Source organism: Pseudophryne corroboree, chromosome 7 (genome assembly GCF_028390025.1).
Source record: "Pseudophryne corroboree isolate aPseCor3 chromosome 7, aPseCor3.hap2, whole genome shotgun sequence".
Classification (NCBI taxonomy): Eukaryota; Metazoa; Chordata; class Amphibia; order Anura; family Myobatrachidae; genus Pseudophryne; species Pseudophryne corroboree.
The window spans coordinates 291,375,181-291,389,936 of NC_086450.1; the positions used below are offsets into that span (position 1 = coordinate 291,375,181).

At 46.0% G+C, this 14,756-nt stretch overlaps 1 protein-coding gene across 3 annotated transcripts in view; it reads right to left on the minus strand.

The window, feature by feature from the left end:
* The window catches only part of GTF3C1 (general transcription factor IIIC subunit 1), a 489,121-nt gene that overhangs the window by 192,295 nt on the left and 282,070 nt on the right, over nucleotides 1-14,756 (minus strand). For all 3 annotated transcript variants that reach the window (XM_063934225.1, XM_063934223.1, XM_063934224.1), the window contains one exon: nucleotides 1,996-2,077. In XM_063934225.1, the coding sequence (XP_063790295.1) occupies nucleotides 1,996-2,077 (82 nt within the window). The remainder of the gene's footprint in view (nucleotides 1-1,995; nucleotides 2,078-14,756) is intronic.

Here is a 14,756-nt window from a genome sequence, read left to right on the forward strand (position 1 = left end):
AGCAGTCCTGCCAGAACTGACCTGGTCATCACAAGGTAAACATTAATGGGAATGGCAGACTCCTGCAGAGACAAAAGACAATGCAGGCAATGATGCAGGGTCACTACTCCCAAGCACAGAAAACTGCCATACATAGTTACAATGATTGAAGACAGAGTGGCATACCTCCGAGAGCTTACCCTCTGGCAGCTGCCCCATCCAGAACGGAAGGCAGAAAAGGTAAAAACCAAGGACCCTTAGGCTTCTGTGCAGACACTGGGAGGCAAGTACTCTTATCATGCGTAGACACTGCAATCACCTTGTTCAATACCAGTCCAGAGAAATCCGTCCACGAAAGGAAGCAGCACATTGGAACATTTTCACTTTGAGTCCACCACCCAGGAACACAGCCACAGAGCCTGTATATCAGAGATAGCAGTTGCAGAGACCCTGGAAGCCGCCTGTACCTTATCTTGCACCACCTCAGAAAATATACTCCGCAGTAACACAGAATTGTTCTGCTAAATCCAGCAGATAAAACAAAAGCAATTTTCAAGGTACTCAATTTTTTATCCATGGATTTCCAAGCCTCTTCACTTAAATCCAAGAGATCCGAAGAGGACGGAAAGGTAACGTCTCTCTTATTTTTATACTTAAAAGTGCCAGTAGTTTCAGCTAGAGAATCCATAGACAAGCAGTACACACACTGACAGCCCCACATAATCAGATCCTGACTCCTCTTTCCCATCTTGTCTCTCGCTCCTCTCTCCCATCTGTATCTCTCCTCCCCGGATGACAAGTCCTAAATCCTAGTTTCATCTCTGGCATATGGTCTCTGAGTGCTATTGTCCACCCACAAAGCAATTTGTCTCTACATTGGGCGTAAGTAAAAAAACAAGCCCAAACAAGCCCACCTCCATGGGAAGGTGGATTGCAGATTACACAGAAAGTTTTCACACAGTAAATCTAGCAAGCAGTATTGCAACACACAGCCATGGTGCAAGAAACATAATACCGTGGTGTAAGAGACACACAGAGATCTAGCAAAACAGCAGTGCAAAAACACAGCGGAAATGCAGATAACACTGTAAAATAGCCTGATACCGTCATCCTCCTACTGAGAAGAGGGAAACCGAAGGGAAAACCAAGCACGATGGCGGCCAGTGCTACACTCTTAAAGGGTAAGAGTGCTGGCTGGCACCAGTTCCAGGCGCTATCCAGAATGACCATCAGGATAAACAGCTGAACAGCGTTGACTTCCCTATCAGCAGCACTGACTTCAGAACAGCCTCCCAATGTGTGCTACTGCAGCAGACATGACAGCCTAAATAACAGAAAGTTTACAAATAAACTAATGTAATAGTGAAAACAGCTCAGCTTCCATGGGCACTTAAAGTACAATGAAGAGCACAGGTTAGAGTGGAGGAGCTACTTTCTTAAAGTTCTACTAGTATAATTAAGTGCCAGCTCCTACGGCCTCCTCGAGCAACCCATGGATCACGTGTTCGATAGATAGATAGATAGATAGATAGATATAGATAATCTTGTATTTTAAGTTTGTGGCCTCTTAAACTCAGTCTGTTTGTTAATACCAAGTCAAGTTTTATGGCTCTGCATATTGCCAATGGTAAAGTGCAACTAATATGTTGGCATTATACAAATAATGTGTGCGTGGGTGATTCTCCGTGATGCACAGGACAGCTACACAAGTTCAAACGACAAACTTCTCCAAAATACCAAGATTTTAGTGGTTCTTAAGTTATAGCGTAAGACATTGCTACTAAGCAATTCAGTTTTCATATAACAACATTTTCTTAACAGACCAGTTTAAAAGGAAAAACAAAAAAATTAAATGTGTGTGATGCACGGGACTTTATGTTCACTTTCTGGAGAATCACCCATGAAGGGACTTTTTGATATGACTTAATGATTGTTGCGGTGCATTAACACTTGTAAACAGTACAGAGTAATAGACTAGTTACATTAATATCGCTATAACTGCCTCCAGACTCATACCTTAGGATCCTCGTAACATGATTTCCGATTCATAAATTCTTCAACAAGGCCTTTGTCCTGATATACTTCCGCCAAACACACTCTAGAACAAACATACAATACATATTTTGCGGGCTTGAGGCAAATAATTATAAACAGAACTGTGTGTGGACTTCAATTACTCTATTTCACAGTAAGAGGTTCTTTATTTCTTAATGTTTCAGAAGATGATTTTGCACAATAAAATTGTTATACAGAGTCTACATTTTTTTCCATTTTTTATTTATAGGCTTGTTTGTAAATGAAAGATGGGGGAGCTGTGGCCAGTCCCAATGCAGTGTAATCTAAGCAGATACTGTGCCAATTTTCTGCATTGTATAGGGTCTGTGGGGGCTAAGTGTAGGTGTTTGTGGGTTGTTCTGTCTAACTGAGGGAAACCAGAACAAATACATGAAAGAACTTGTTTCTTAATCTGTCGGAGCTGTGGCTTTTTGGTTCTTTGTTATTTAAAGACTGTGTAAACGCAATTAAATGTAATGGTCTTCAGTCAACTTCAAAAGTGTCCTTAAACCACGGGTGAACTACTGTACATAGTGTAACTTATAAAAACAAGTACAACCAACTCACAAACAAAAACCTGAGCGTAAGGGTTGGAACGCAGTGGACTCAAAGAAACTTTTTAACAAAATTTAATATTAAGTACAAAAATCCAGTTCTAGCAGACACTGTACCATGGGAAGTTAAAAAGCTGCCCCTAGGGGAGGGTACACAGCAAAACCTGAACGGAAGACTTTCTGAACAAAACTAGCATCCTTGGATGTGAACACCGAAAATCATGAAAGTGGTAAACAGAGGACCAAGCCTTCACCGGCATATAGTAGCTTCCACGAAAAAGCCACAGTTTGCACAGAGGGAGCCTAATATAATTGGAAAACAATCTGTGTGAATTCAGTAGGGAGCCACACGCCAAGGAACGCGTGGATACCAGACACTAAAAGACTACCCACAGAGGAAAGAAACAAGCATAAGGCTTACATAACATAATACAGAAACACTGCCCTATTTTGTTGTCTAGGCTGCTGTATACCAGTCTAGACCTGCTGACCTGCTCTGATTTCAGCCTGGGCCGGGTAAACTGTCTTACCTAACCTGGTGCCTCTGAGCTCTACCAGAGACACTATCCCGATGCTAAACCTAATTTGGACACCCAATCAGCATATCGCAATGGGGGACAGAATTCCTAGACTGATATTACTGCAACAGCCTTAGCCACCCACTTAACTGGGATTACCGACACACACCACAGTGCAAGACTGACAGAAGAAGCTCCAAAAAGCATAATAATTATAAAGGAGACAACAATTTGGAAACAGCCATAGGCAAATGGATTGAGCACACCACATGGAAACATAGAAACATAGAATGTGACGGCAGATAAGAAACAACTGGCCCATCTAGTCTGTCAATTAACCTACTGTACCAGCATATTATGGGATTGTGGGAGGAAACTGGAGTACCCGCATGAAACCCACGTGAGTACTATGAGAATACACAAAATCCATACAGTTATGGCTATGGTGGGGCTTGAACCCATGACCTCAGAGCTGTGAGGCTAATCAGTACATCGTTTACACCTTTTGTACTAGTCAACCTTTTCATGTTGACCTTTTAACACTATCGACCTACTGACTGTTGACCATATGGTGTCAACCTACTGCCTGTAAACCTTTTGACTGTCTATCTCTTAATCCACACCCCTTCATATTAGAACCCATGGGCCCAGTGAAACCACATACAAAAAAAAAACCCAGAGGTAAACCAAGCAGAATAGAAGTTCTGGGAAAAAAAAGAATAAATTGTAGCTCACCTCTCTTAGCCTCCTTGAAGAACACCTGCCATGTTGCTGCCAAATATCATCCATTAAACAGGAAGTAAATCACCACTGCTAACTAGTAGCACGGTCAGGACCAGCATTAAGTACTTAAAACCACTGCAGGGATTACTATTCCTGAAAAATATGAAACCAAGGACTCGTAGACTTAGGCGCAGACACCAGAAGGAAAGAACTCTTACCACCCATAGGCACTGCTACTTCTGACCTAAGGAATACGCCAACCACGAGAGGATGCACTATAGGGAATGTGACCTAGCCCCCTACAACAAGGAGGAAAACTCCCAAACCAAAGTCCAGAAAAGGATTTATGGGATCCATAGTGCAGGAACAATGGTCACCTAAAAATAATGAAAGCAGATATCCCAGGCTACCTGCCCAGGGTGTACTGTAGACTTGGCACAAAAACTAATGGCAGGAAGGCAGGCCACAATAAAAAAGGAGCCCTTGCCTGTCTAGGGAAGTCCCAACATTAGAGCTGGCCCCAGTAGCTAGACCTGCTTGTTTAAAGCTTCCAGCAGGGTAGCGCAGCTACTCGTATACCCTTGACTGAAAATTGATGCTACTCTATTGGCATTGGCCATCCTCTTCGACCAAGCGCGCTGTTTTGGGCAGGACACACATGGAGTGTTGAGGGAGGTAACGGACACCCGCCTAGCCAGCCAGATCAGCCGCATCAATCCTATCAATCAATGCGGTGACAGATGCCGCCGCCAGACTGCACTCACATCCTGTAGATGCGAAGTATGAAAAATCCTGACTGGTCAGAAAACTAATGGCACAGATTTCAGGGCACTTGAACCCAGGTGCCTGTTACAATCAGGCCCATTGTAGAAAATACACTCGGGCAGACCAGACAGACAGACCCAAAGACCAGGAAAATGACAATGCCAGTACTACAAATAGTGGTTTTGAACCCTTAGCCTGAAAAGGAAAAACCTCAAAATGTGGGTACTCTCAACTGTGCAAGTCGAAGCCTCAGCCATCCGTACCGTTAAGGAATCATGGTGGATAGCTACCCATGGGTATTTTCCTCTTTCATTGAAAATTCTATAGGCAGGAAAGTTTTCTGTCAGCACAGGGGGGAGTCAGATCTTGCAGCCAGCTCCTCTTGCGGCACTCTCCCTTTCCCCGGGCACATACATGAGTGAACTTCCCTCAACTGTGAAATCACTGAGTGTAGCCACATTCTCCGGGAATCCTAGGTTGCATGATTTCACGTGTGCTCCTCATCTTATGAAGAGGGGAGCCACGGATTAACCCGGAAGATGACGGTTCCATGCTGAGCTGACACAGTAAACTGCTACCCTCTAGAAGGGCAAGAGTACAGGCCAGATGTAGGTCAAGGCATACTCCGGAATGTAGACTCGATCAGGAGGGCCAGGGAGTGAGCTCAGTTCATTTTCCAAGCAGTCCGCAGTCAGCACAGAAATTCATAGTTGTCAAATCTTTTGATGTGTGCTGCAGGTGCAACATACGTCGCAGACTATGTGAAAAAATAAGAATTTACTTACCGATAATTCTATTTCTCGTAGTCCGTAGTGGATGCTGGGAACTCCGTAAGGACCATGGGGAATAGCGGCTCCGCAGGAGACTGGGCACATCTAAAGAAAGCTTTAGGATCACCTGGTGTGCACTGGCTCCTCCCCCTATGACCCTCCTCCAAGCCTCAGTTAGGATACTGTGCCCGGACGAGCGTACACAATAAGGAAGGATTTTGAATCCCGGGTAAGACTCATACCAGCCACACCAATCACACTGTACAACTTGTGATCTGAACCCAGTTAACAGCATGATAATAGAGGAGCCTCTAGAAAAGATGGCTCACTACAACAATAACCCGAATTTTTTGGTAACAATAATTATGTACCAGTATTGCAGACAATCCGCACTTGGGATGGGCGCCCAGCATCCACTACGGACTACGAGAAATAGAATTATCGGTAAGTAAATTCTTATTTTCTCTGACGTCCTAGTGGATGCTGGGAACTCCGTAAGGACCATGGGGATTATACCAAAGCTCCCAAACGGGCGGGAGAGTGCGGATGACTCTGCAGCACCGAATGAGAGAACTCCAGGTCCTCCTCAGCCAAGATATCAAATTTGTAGAATTTTACAAACGTATTTGCTCCTGACCAAGTAACTGCTCGGCAAAGTTGTAAAGCCGAGACCCCTCGGGCAGCTGCCCAAGATGAGCCCACCTTCCTTGTGGAGTGGGCATTTTAAGATTTTTGGCTGTGGCAGGCCTGCCACAGAATGTGCAAGCTGAATTGTACTACAAATCCAACGAGCAATCGTCTGCTTAGAAGCAGGAGCACCCAGTTTGTTGGGTGCATACAGGATAAACAGCGAGTCAGATTTTCTGACTCCAGCCGTCCTGGAAACATGTATTTTCAGGGTCCTGACCACGTCAAGCAACTTGGAATCCTCCAAGTCCTTTGTAGCCGCAGGTACCACAATAGGTTGGTTCATGTGAAATGCAGAAACCACCTTAGGTAGAAAATTTGAGGACGAGTCCTCAATTCTGCCCTTTCAGAATGAAATATTAAGTAAGGCCTTTTATATGATAAAGCCGCCAATTCTGACACCCGCCTGGCTGAAACCAGGGCTAACTCGTCACTTCCATGTGAGATATTTTAAGTCCACAGTGGTGAGTGGTTCAAACCAATGTGACTTTAGGAAACTCAACACAACATTGAGATCCCCAAGGTGCCACTGGAGGCACAAAAGGAGACTGTAAATGCAGTACCCCTTTTACAAATGTCTGAACTTCAGGCACTGAAGCCAGTTCTTTTTGGAAGAAAATCGACAGGGCCGAAATTTGAACCTTAATGGACCCTAATTTTAGGCCCATAGACAGTCCTGTTTGCAGGAAATGGAGGAAACGACCCAGTTGAAATTCCTCTGTAGGGGCCTTCTTGGCCTCACCCCACGCAACATATTTTCGCCAAATGCGGTGATAATGTTTTGCGGTTACGTCTTTCCTGGCCTTGACCAGGGTAGGGATCTTCAGGATCCGGCGTTCAACCACCATGCCGTCAAACGCAGCCGCGGTAAGTCTTGGAACAGACAAGGCCCTTGCTGGAGCAGGTCCTTTCTTGGAGGTAGAGGCCACGGTTCGTCCGTGAGCATCTCTTGAAGTTCCGGATACCAAGTCCTTCTTGGCCAATCCGGAACCACGAGTATAGTTCTTACTCCTCTCCTTCTTATGATTCTCAGTACTTTTGGTATGAGGGGCAGAGGAGGGAACACATACACTGACTGGTACACCCACGGTGTTACCAGAGCGTCCACCGCTATTGCCTGAGGGTCCCTTGACCTGGCGCAATATCTGTCTAGTTTTTTGTTTAGACGGGACGCCATTATGTCCACCTTTTGTTTTTCCCAACGGTTTACAATCAGGTGGAAGACTTCTGGGTGAAGTCCCCACTCTCCCGGGTGAAGGTCGTGTCTGCTGAGGAAGTCTGCTTCCCAGTTGTCCACTCCCGGAATGAACACTGCTGACAGTGCTATCACATGATTTTCCGCCCAGCGAAAATCCTTGCAGCTTCTGCCATTGCCCTCCTGCTTCTCGTGCCGCCCTGTCTGTTTACGTGGGCGACTGACGTGATGTTGTCCGATTGGATCAATACCGCCTGACCCTGAAGCAGGGGTTTCGCTTGACTTAGGGCATTGTAAATGGCCCTTAGTTCCAGAATGTTTATATGAAGAGATGTCTCCAGGCTTGACCATAAGCCCTGGAAATTCCTTCCCTGTGTGACTGCTCCCCAGCCTCGCAGGCTGGCATCCGTGGCCACCAGGACCCAGTCCCGAATGCCGAATCTGCGGCCCTCTAGAAGATGAGCACTCTGCAACCACCACAGGAGGGATACCCTTGTCCCTGGTGACAGGGTTATCCGCTGAAGCATCTGAAGATGCGACCCGGACCATTTGTCCAGAAGGTTCCACTGTGCGTGGAATCTGCCGAATGGGATTGCTTCGTAGGAAGCCACCATTTTTACCCAGAACCCTTGTGCATTGATGCACTGAGACTTGGTTCGGTTTTAGGAGGTTCCTGACTAGCTCGGATAACTCCCTGGCTTTCTCCTCCGGGAGAAGCACCTTCTTTCTGGACTATGTCCAGAATCATCCCTAGGAACAGAAGACAAGTCGTCGGAACCAGCTGTGATTTTGGAATATTGAAAATCCAATCGTGCTGCCGCAACACTACCTGATATAGTGCTACACCGATCTCCAACTGTTCCCTGGATCTTACCCTTATCAGGGAATCGTCCAAGTAAAGGATAACTAAAATTCCCTTCCTTCGAAGGAATATCATCATTTCGGTCATTACTTCAGTAAAGACCCGGGGTGCCGTGGACCATCCCTACGGCAGCGTCCGAACTGATACAGTTCTGTACCATAACCTGAAATACCCTTGGTGAGAAGGGTAAATTTTGACATGAAGGTAAGCCTCCTTGATGTCCCGAGACATCATGTAGTCCCCTTCTTCCAGGTTTGCAATCACTGCTCTGAGTGACTCAATTTTGAATTTGAACCTCTGTATGCAAGTGTTCAAAGATTTTAGATTTTAGATTTTAAAATCGGTCTCACCGAGCCGTCTGGCTTCGGTACCACAATAGTGTGGAATAATACCCCGTTCCCTGTTGCAGGAGAGGTACCTTGATTATCACCTGCTGGGAATACAGCTTGTGAATGGCTTCCAAAACTGCCTCCCTGTCAGCGGGAGACGTCGGTAAAACAGACTTTTGGAAACGGCGAGGGGAATACGTCTCGAATTCCAATTTGTACCCCTGAAATATTATCTGAAGGATCCAGGGGTCTACTTGCGAGTGAGCCCACTGCGCACTGAAATTCATTGAGAACGGGACCCCACCGTGCCTGAACTTGTAAAGCCCTAGCGTCATACTGAGGGCTTGGCAGCGGCGGAAAAGGGTTTCTGTTCCTTGGAACTGGCTGATCTCTGCAGCCATTTTCCTCTCCCTCTGTCACGAGCAGAAAAGAGGAACCCTTTTGTCCGCCTGCCAACCAGGACTGCGCCTGATAATACGGCGTCTTATTTTGAGAGGCGACCTGGGGTACATCCCCTCTTTTAAGGCAATACTTCCAAATGCCGTTTGGAATCCGCATCACCTGACCACTTTACTGGAATAATTGGACAACGCACTTATACTTGATGCCAGTCGGCAAATATTCCGCTGTGCATCCTGCATATATAGAAATGCATCTTTTAATTGCTCTATAGGCAATAATATACTGTCCTTATCTAGGATATCATATTTCCAGTCAGGGAATCCGACCACGCCAACCCAGCACTGCACATCCAGGCTGAGGCGATTGCTGGTCGCAGTATAACACCAGTATGTGTGTAAATACATTTTAGGATACGCTCCTGCTTTCTATCAGCAGGATCCTTAAGGGCGGCCATCTCAGGAGAGGGTAGAGCCCTTGTTTTTACAAGCGTGTGAGCGCTTTATCCACCCTAGGGGGTGTTTCCCAACGCACCCTAACCTCTGGCGGGAAAAGGTATACTGCCAATAACTTTTTAGAAAATATCAATTGTTATCGGGGGGAAACCCACGCATCATCACACACCTCATTTTATTTCTCAGATTCAGGAAAACTACAGGAAGTTTTTCCTCACCAAACATAATACCCCTTTTTTTTGGTGGTATTCATATTATCAGAAAAGTGTAAACTTTTTCCATTGCCTCAATCATGCAATGTGTGGCCCTATTGGAAATCACGGTTGTCTCTTCACCGTCGACACAGGAGTCAGTACCCCTGTCGGCGTCTGTATCTGAGGTAACGGGCGCTTTAGGGCCCCTGTATGAGACGTCTGGACATGCACAAGCTGAGTAGCCGGCTGTCTCATGTCAACCACTGTCTTTTATACAAAGCTGACACTGTCACGCAATTTCAACAGTACATCCACTCAGGTGTCGACCCCCTAGGGGGTGACAACACTATTTCAGACACTCTACTCCGTCTCCTCATCATTTTTCTCCTCATACATGTCGACACCAACGTACCGACACACAGCACACACACAGGGAATGCTCTGATAGAGGACAGGACCCCACTAGCCCTTTGGGGAGACAGAGGGAGAGTTTGCCAGCACACACCAGAGCGCTATATATATACAGGGATAACCTTATATAAGTGTTTTTCCCTTTATAGCTGCTGTATTGTTATATACTGCGCCTAATTTGTGCCCTCCTCTCTTTTTTAACCCCTTTCTGTAGTGTAGTGACTGCAGGGGAGAGCCAGGGAGCTTCCCTCCAACTGAGCTGTGAGGGAAAATGGCGCCAGTGAGCTGAGGAGATAGGCTCCGCCCCTTTCTCGGCGTCATTATCATCCTTTTTCTGTATGTTTTGGCAGGGGTTAAATGCATCCATATAGCCCAGGAGTTATATGTGATGCATTTATTTTAGCCATATAAGGTTTTTTTATCGATTTATTGCGTCTCAGGGCGCTGCCCCCCCCAGCGCCCTGCACCCTCAGTGACCGGAGTGTGAAGTGTGCTGAGAGCAATGGCGCACAGCTGCGGTGCTGTGCGCTACCTTATCTGAAGACAGGATCGTCTTCTGCCGCCGATTTTTCCGGACCTCTTCGCTCTTCTGGCTCTGTAAGGGGGACGGCGGCGCGGCTCCGGTGACCCATCCAGGCTGAACCTGTGATCGTCCCTCTGGAGCTAATGTCCAGTAGCCTAAGAAGCCCAATCCACTCTGCACGCAGGTGAGTTCGCTTCTTCTCCCCTTAGTCCCTCGATGCAGTGAGCCTGTTGCCAGCAGGTCTCACTGAAAATAATAAACCTAAACTAAAACTTTCACAAAGAGCTCAGGAGAGCCCCTAGTGTGCACCCTTCTCGTCGGGCACAGAAATCTAACTGAGGCTTGGAGGAGGGTCATAGGGGGAGGAGCCAGTGCACACCAGGTGATCCTAAAGCTTTCTTTAGATGTGCCCAGTCTCCTGCGGAGCCGCGATTCCCCATGGTCCTTACGGAGTTCCCAGCATCCACTAGGACGTCAGAGAAATATCAGAAACAGCCCAGCTTCCATGGGTACTTAAACACCCTTGACCATGGGTTGCATTAAGCGGGAGCTACTCTGTTAAAGTTACTGTATGCTAGCCTAATTATGTGCTATCTCCAATGGACTACTCAAGCAACCCCATGGCCCAGTGTCCCCCAGATTAGATGAAAGAGAAAAATATATAAAAGTTACTTCCTCTATTATCCCAGTGGAGGACATTGAACCATGAGGAAATAGGGGTAAATGTGATAGACCTCCACTTGCAGGATCGACAAGATTATGAAAAGTCTGCCCAATGTTTCAAAGTTCCAATCATTTAGAAGGGAAACCAGACTCGTTATGCCTTTTTAATTATTGCCACCGTCACAGGCTTACATTTCACCTACACAGTCCTTCAGAATATTGGATCCCAACAAGGGATACTCCTGGAGGGCACCATTGGCATAAGTAGTGACTGGGTGGGTCCTGCGTTGACAAAGCCATCAGGCAAAGCAGCACCAGATAACACATCTAGAAGGAATGCCAAGGTAAAAGCATACTCTTTCCTGGGACCAGTCTACTTCTTAGCTCACCACATGTCCAATAGTTGTAGACAAAGGTATGAAGATCTATCACAGTAGTTAGAAGATGTATGTCCCTTGATGTGAGAGGAACGTAATTTTTTTTTTCCAGATTACTCCTTTGACTTCTGTTTTTGAATGATGGTTTAGATTACGGGCTAAAGAAGGTTTTCCTATAAAGTTTATCTCTTGTACTTTTTATTTTCTTTCAGAAGGTAGCCATTATTGCTTTAACAGAGTGTGGCATATTTGCGACCACTCTTCATTCCTCCACTAATTCTTTGGGACTTGAATTTAATTTTGAAGGCATTACAACATTCTCCTTTTGAAACCGTGGATTTAAAAGTTTTTCACATGGAATACAGTTTTTCTGTTTGCTATTTCCATGTCCCCAAGGACATGGAAGCTTGGAGTACTAACTTGGCTGTTCTTACAAAAAGAGGATTTCTGCCAAATATCATCCATTTCTCTGCATCTCTTTGGGGAACACTGAGATTTGGGATTATTGGCAATTAACATCCATGTCTCTAAATGTCCTTGGGGTGTAAAGGACAACAATCTAGCAACAAGTACAAACTTCAAATTAAACTTATTTGCAAAGCTTGATCATCCCAATCTACAACCAATCATGCCACAGAACTAACAGGATATTAGTTGAAAGTTAACAAGCTTATAGGAGACTAAAAAAAAAAGACACTCATTCTATCTTTGGGAAAATGGCTATTTCTTGGGGATGTTCCAAAGCTGTCCCTAGGGAGGTTAGACACAATGCAACGAGCAAAGCTTTCTGCTCCAGCTGGCATCTTCAAGTACAAAGAACCTTAATATGTCAACAGTAGAAGGTATTAACACCTTCAGTGGTGACTTTATTTTTACCATGCCACACCTCCCACAGTGGGTTTAAATGATTTACCTGCTCGTTGCCAGGGATTTCATGCACTGGGCGATATGCTCGTTGCCAGGGGTGTCACACGCTGGATGTCATGTTCATTGCCAGGTGTTTCATGCTCTGGAATCCATGCTCATTGCCAAGGGAAATGCTTGTTGTCATTTGGGTGTATAATTGCTGGCAGGTGCTAGCCCACCAGCACTGAAATCCCACTCCCCCCTCATAGTCCACCCCCCGAGCGGAGTACGAGGGAGGAGGGAAAGCAGCGCTGGGCATGCCCCGGAAATAGTCCGGGACAGCCAGTCTCTCCAGTGGAGCTGGCTCCATAGATTTTCCGGCCATGGAGAAAGCACTTGCCACGTAGAAGAGGGAGATACAATGTAATCAGGCATATTCTAGGTTGATAGTAAACAAAAAACATTAGGTCAGATAAAGTTACTCTCAGGTGGATCTGCAACAGGAAATGGACAATCCACTGGATGAACAAGAGCTATTGAGCATGGAAAGACCAACTGAAACTGGCGATCTGTACACAGCTCCCTGACCAGGCTCTCTGGAAAAAAGTGTAGGGAATACCCCAGGAAGGGAGAATCAGAAAATGCTCCCTGATTTGACGCAAGCTAAACACCAGGGGATGTACAGCCCAACTAGTCAGATCCACTTTGAGTAAATTATCTAGAAAAACAGTTCTCCAGACCAGATACACATGCTGGATTGTGAACCAAATGGATTAGGGTGAACCTTGGGTTCCAGATGTACACACTGCTCATAAGAAACTGGTTCCTGAACTGTATCATGAAAAGCAGCAGGTATGCTGAAACTGAAGCATACAGTATGTAGAGACTGAAAACTTTACTCCAAATTGAAAAAAGTAAGATTTTAAACCTACCGGTAAATCTTTTTCTCGTAGTCCGTAGAGGATGCTGGGGACTCCGTAAGGACCATGGGGATAGACGGGCTCCGCAGGAGACATGGGCACTTTAAGAAAGACTTTAGGTATGGGTGTGCATTGGCTCCTCCCTCTATGCCCCTCCTCCAGACCTCAGTTAGAGAAACTGTGCCCAGAGGAGACGGACAGTACGAGGAAAGGATTTTTGTTAATCCAAGGGCAAGATTCATACCAGCCACACCAATCACATAACTTGTGTATATACTAACCAATTAACAGTATGAAAACAAGGTAACATCAGTCCAAAACCGATGAAAACTATAACATAACCCTTATGTAAGCAAAACTATATACAAGTCTTGCAGAAGTAGTCCGCACTTGGGACGGGCGCCCAGCATCCTCTACGGACTACGAGAAAAAGATTTACCGGTAGGTTTAAAATCTTATTTTCTCTTACGTCCTAGAGGATGCTGGGGACTCCGTAAGGACCATGGGGATTATACCAAAGCTCCCAAACGGGCGGGAGAGCGCGGATGACTCTGCAGCACCGATTGAGCAAACACGAGGTCCTCCTCAGCCAGGGTATCAAATTTATAGAACTTTGCAAAGGTGTTTGAACCCGACCAAGTAGCAGCTCGGCATAGTTGTAGTGCCGAGACCCCTCGGGCAGCCGCCCAAGACGAGCCCACCTTCCTAGTGGAATGGGCCTTGACCGATTTTGGTAACTGCAATCCAGCCGTAGAATGCGCCTGCTGAATCGTGTTACAGATCCAGCGAGCAATAGTCTGCTTTGAAGCAGGGGCGCCAACCTTGTTGGCTGCATATAGGACAAACAGTGCTTCTGTTTTCCTGACTCTAGCCGTTCTGGCCACGTAAATTTTCAAAGCCCTGACTACATCAAGGGACTCGGAATCCTCCAAGTCTCGCGTAGCCACAGGCACCACAATAGGTTGGTTCATATGGAAAGATGACACCACCTTAGGCAAGAATTGAGGACGGGTCCGCAATTCCGCTCTATCCATATGGAAAACCAGATAGGGGCTTTTATGAGACAAAGCCGCCAATTCCGACACTCGCCTAGCCGAAGCCAAGGCTAATAACATGACCACCTTCCAAGTGAGATATTTTAACTCCACTGTTTGAAGTGGTTCAAACCAGTGCGACTTAAGGAAACTCAACACCACGTTAAGGTCCCAAGGCGCCACCGGAGGTATAAAAGGAGGCTGAATATGCAGCACTCCCTTCACAAAAGTCTGTACTTCTGGGAGAGAAGCCAATTCTTTTTGAAAGAAAATGGATAAGGCCGAAATCTGAACCTTAATGGAGCCTAATTTTAGGCCCAAATTCACTCCAGTCTGTAGGAAGTGAAGGAAACGGCCCAGATGGAATTCTTCCGTAGGAGCATTCCTGGCCTCACACCAAGAAACATATTTTCGCCATATACGGTGATAATGTTTAGCTGTCACGTCCTTCCTAGTCTTTATCAGCGTAGGAATGACCTCATCCGGAATGCCTTTTT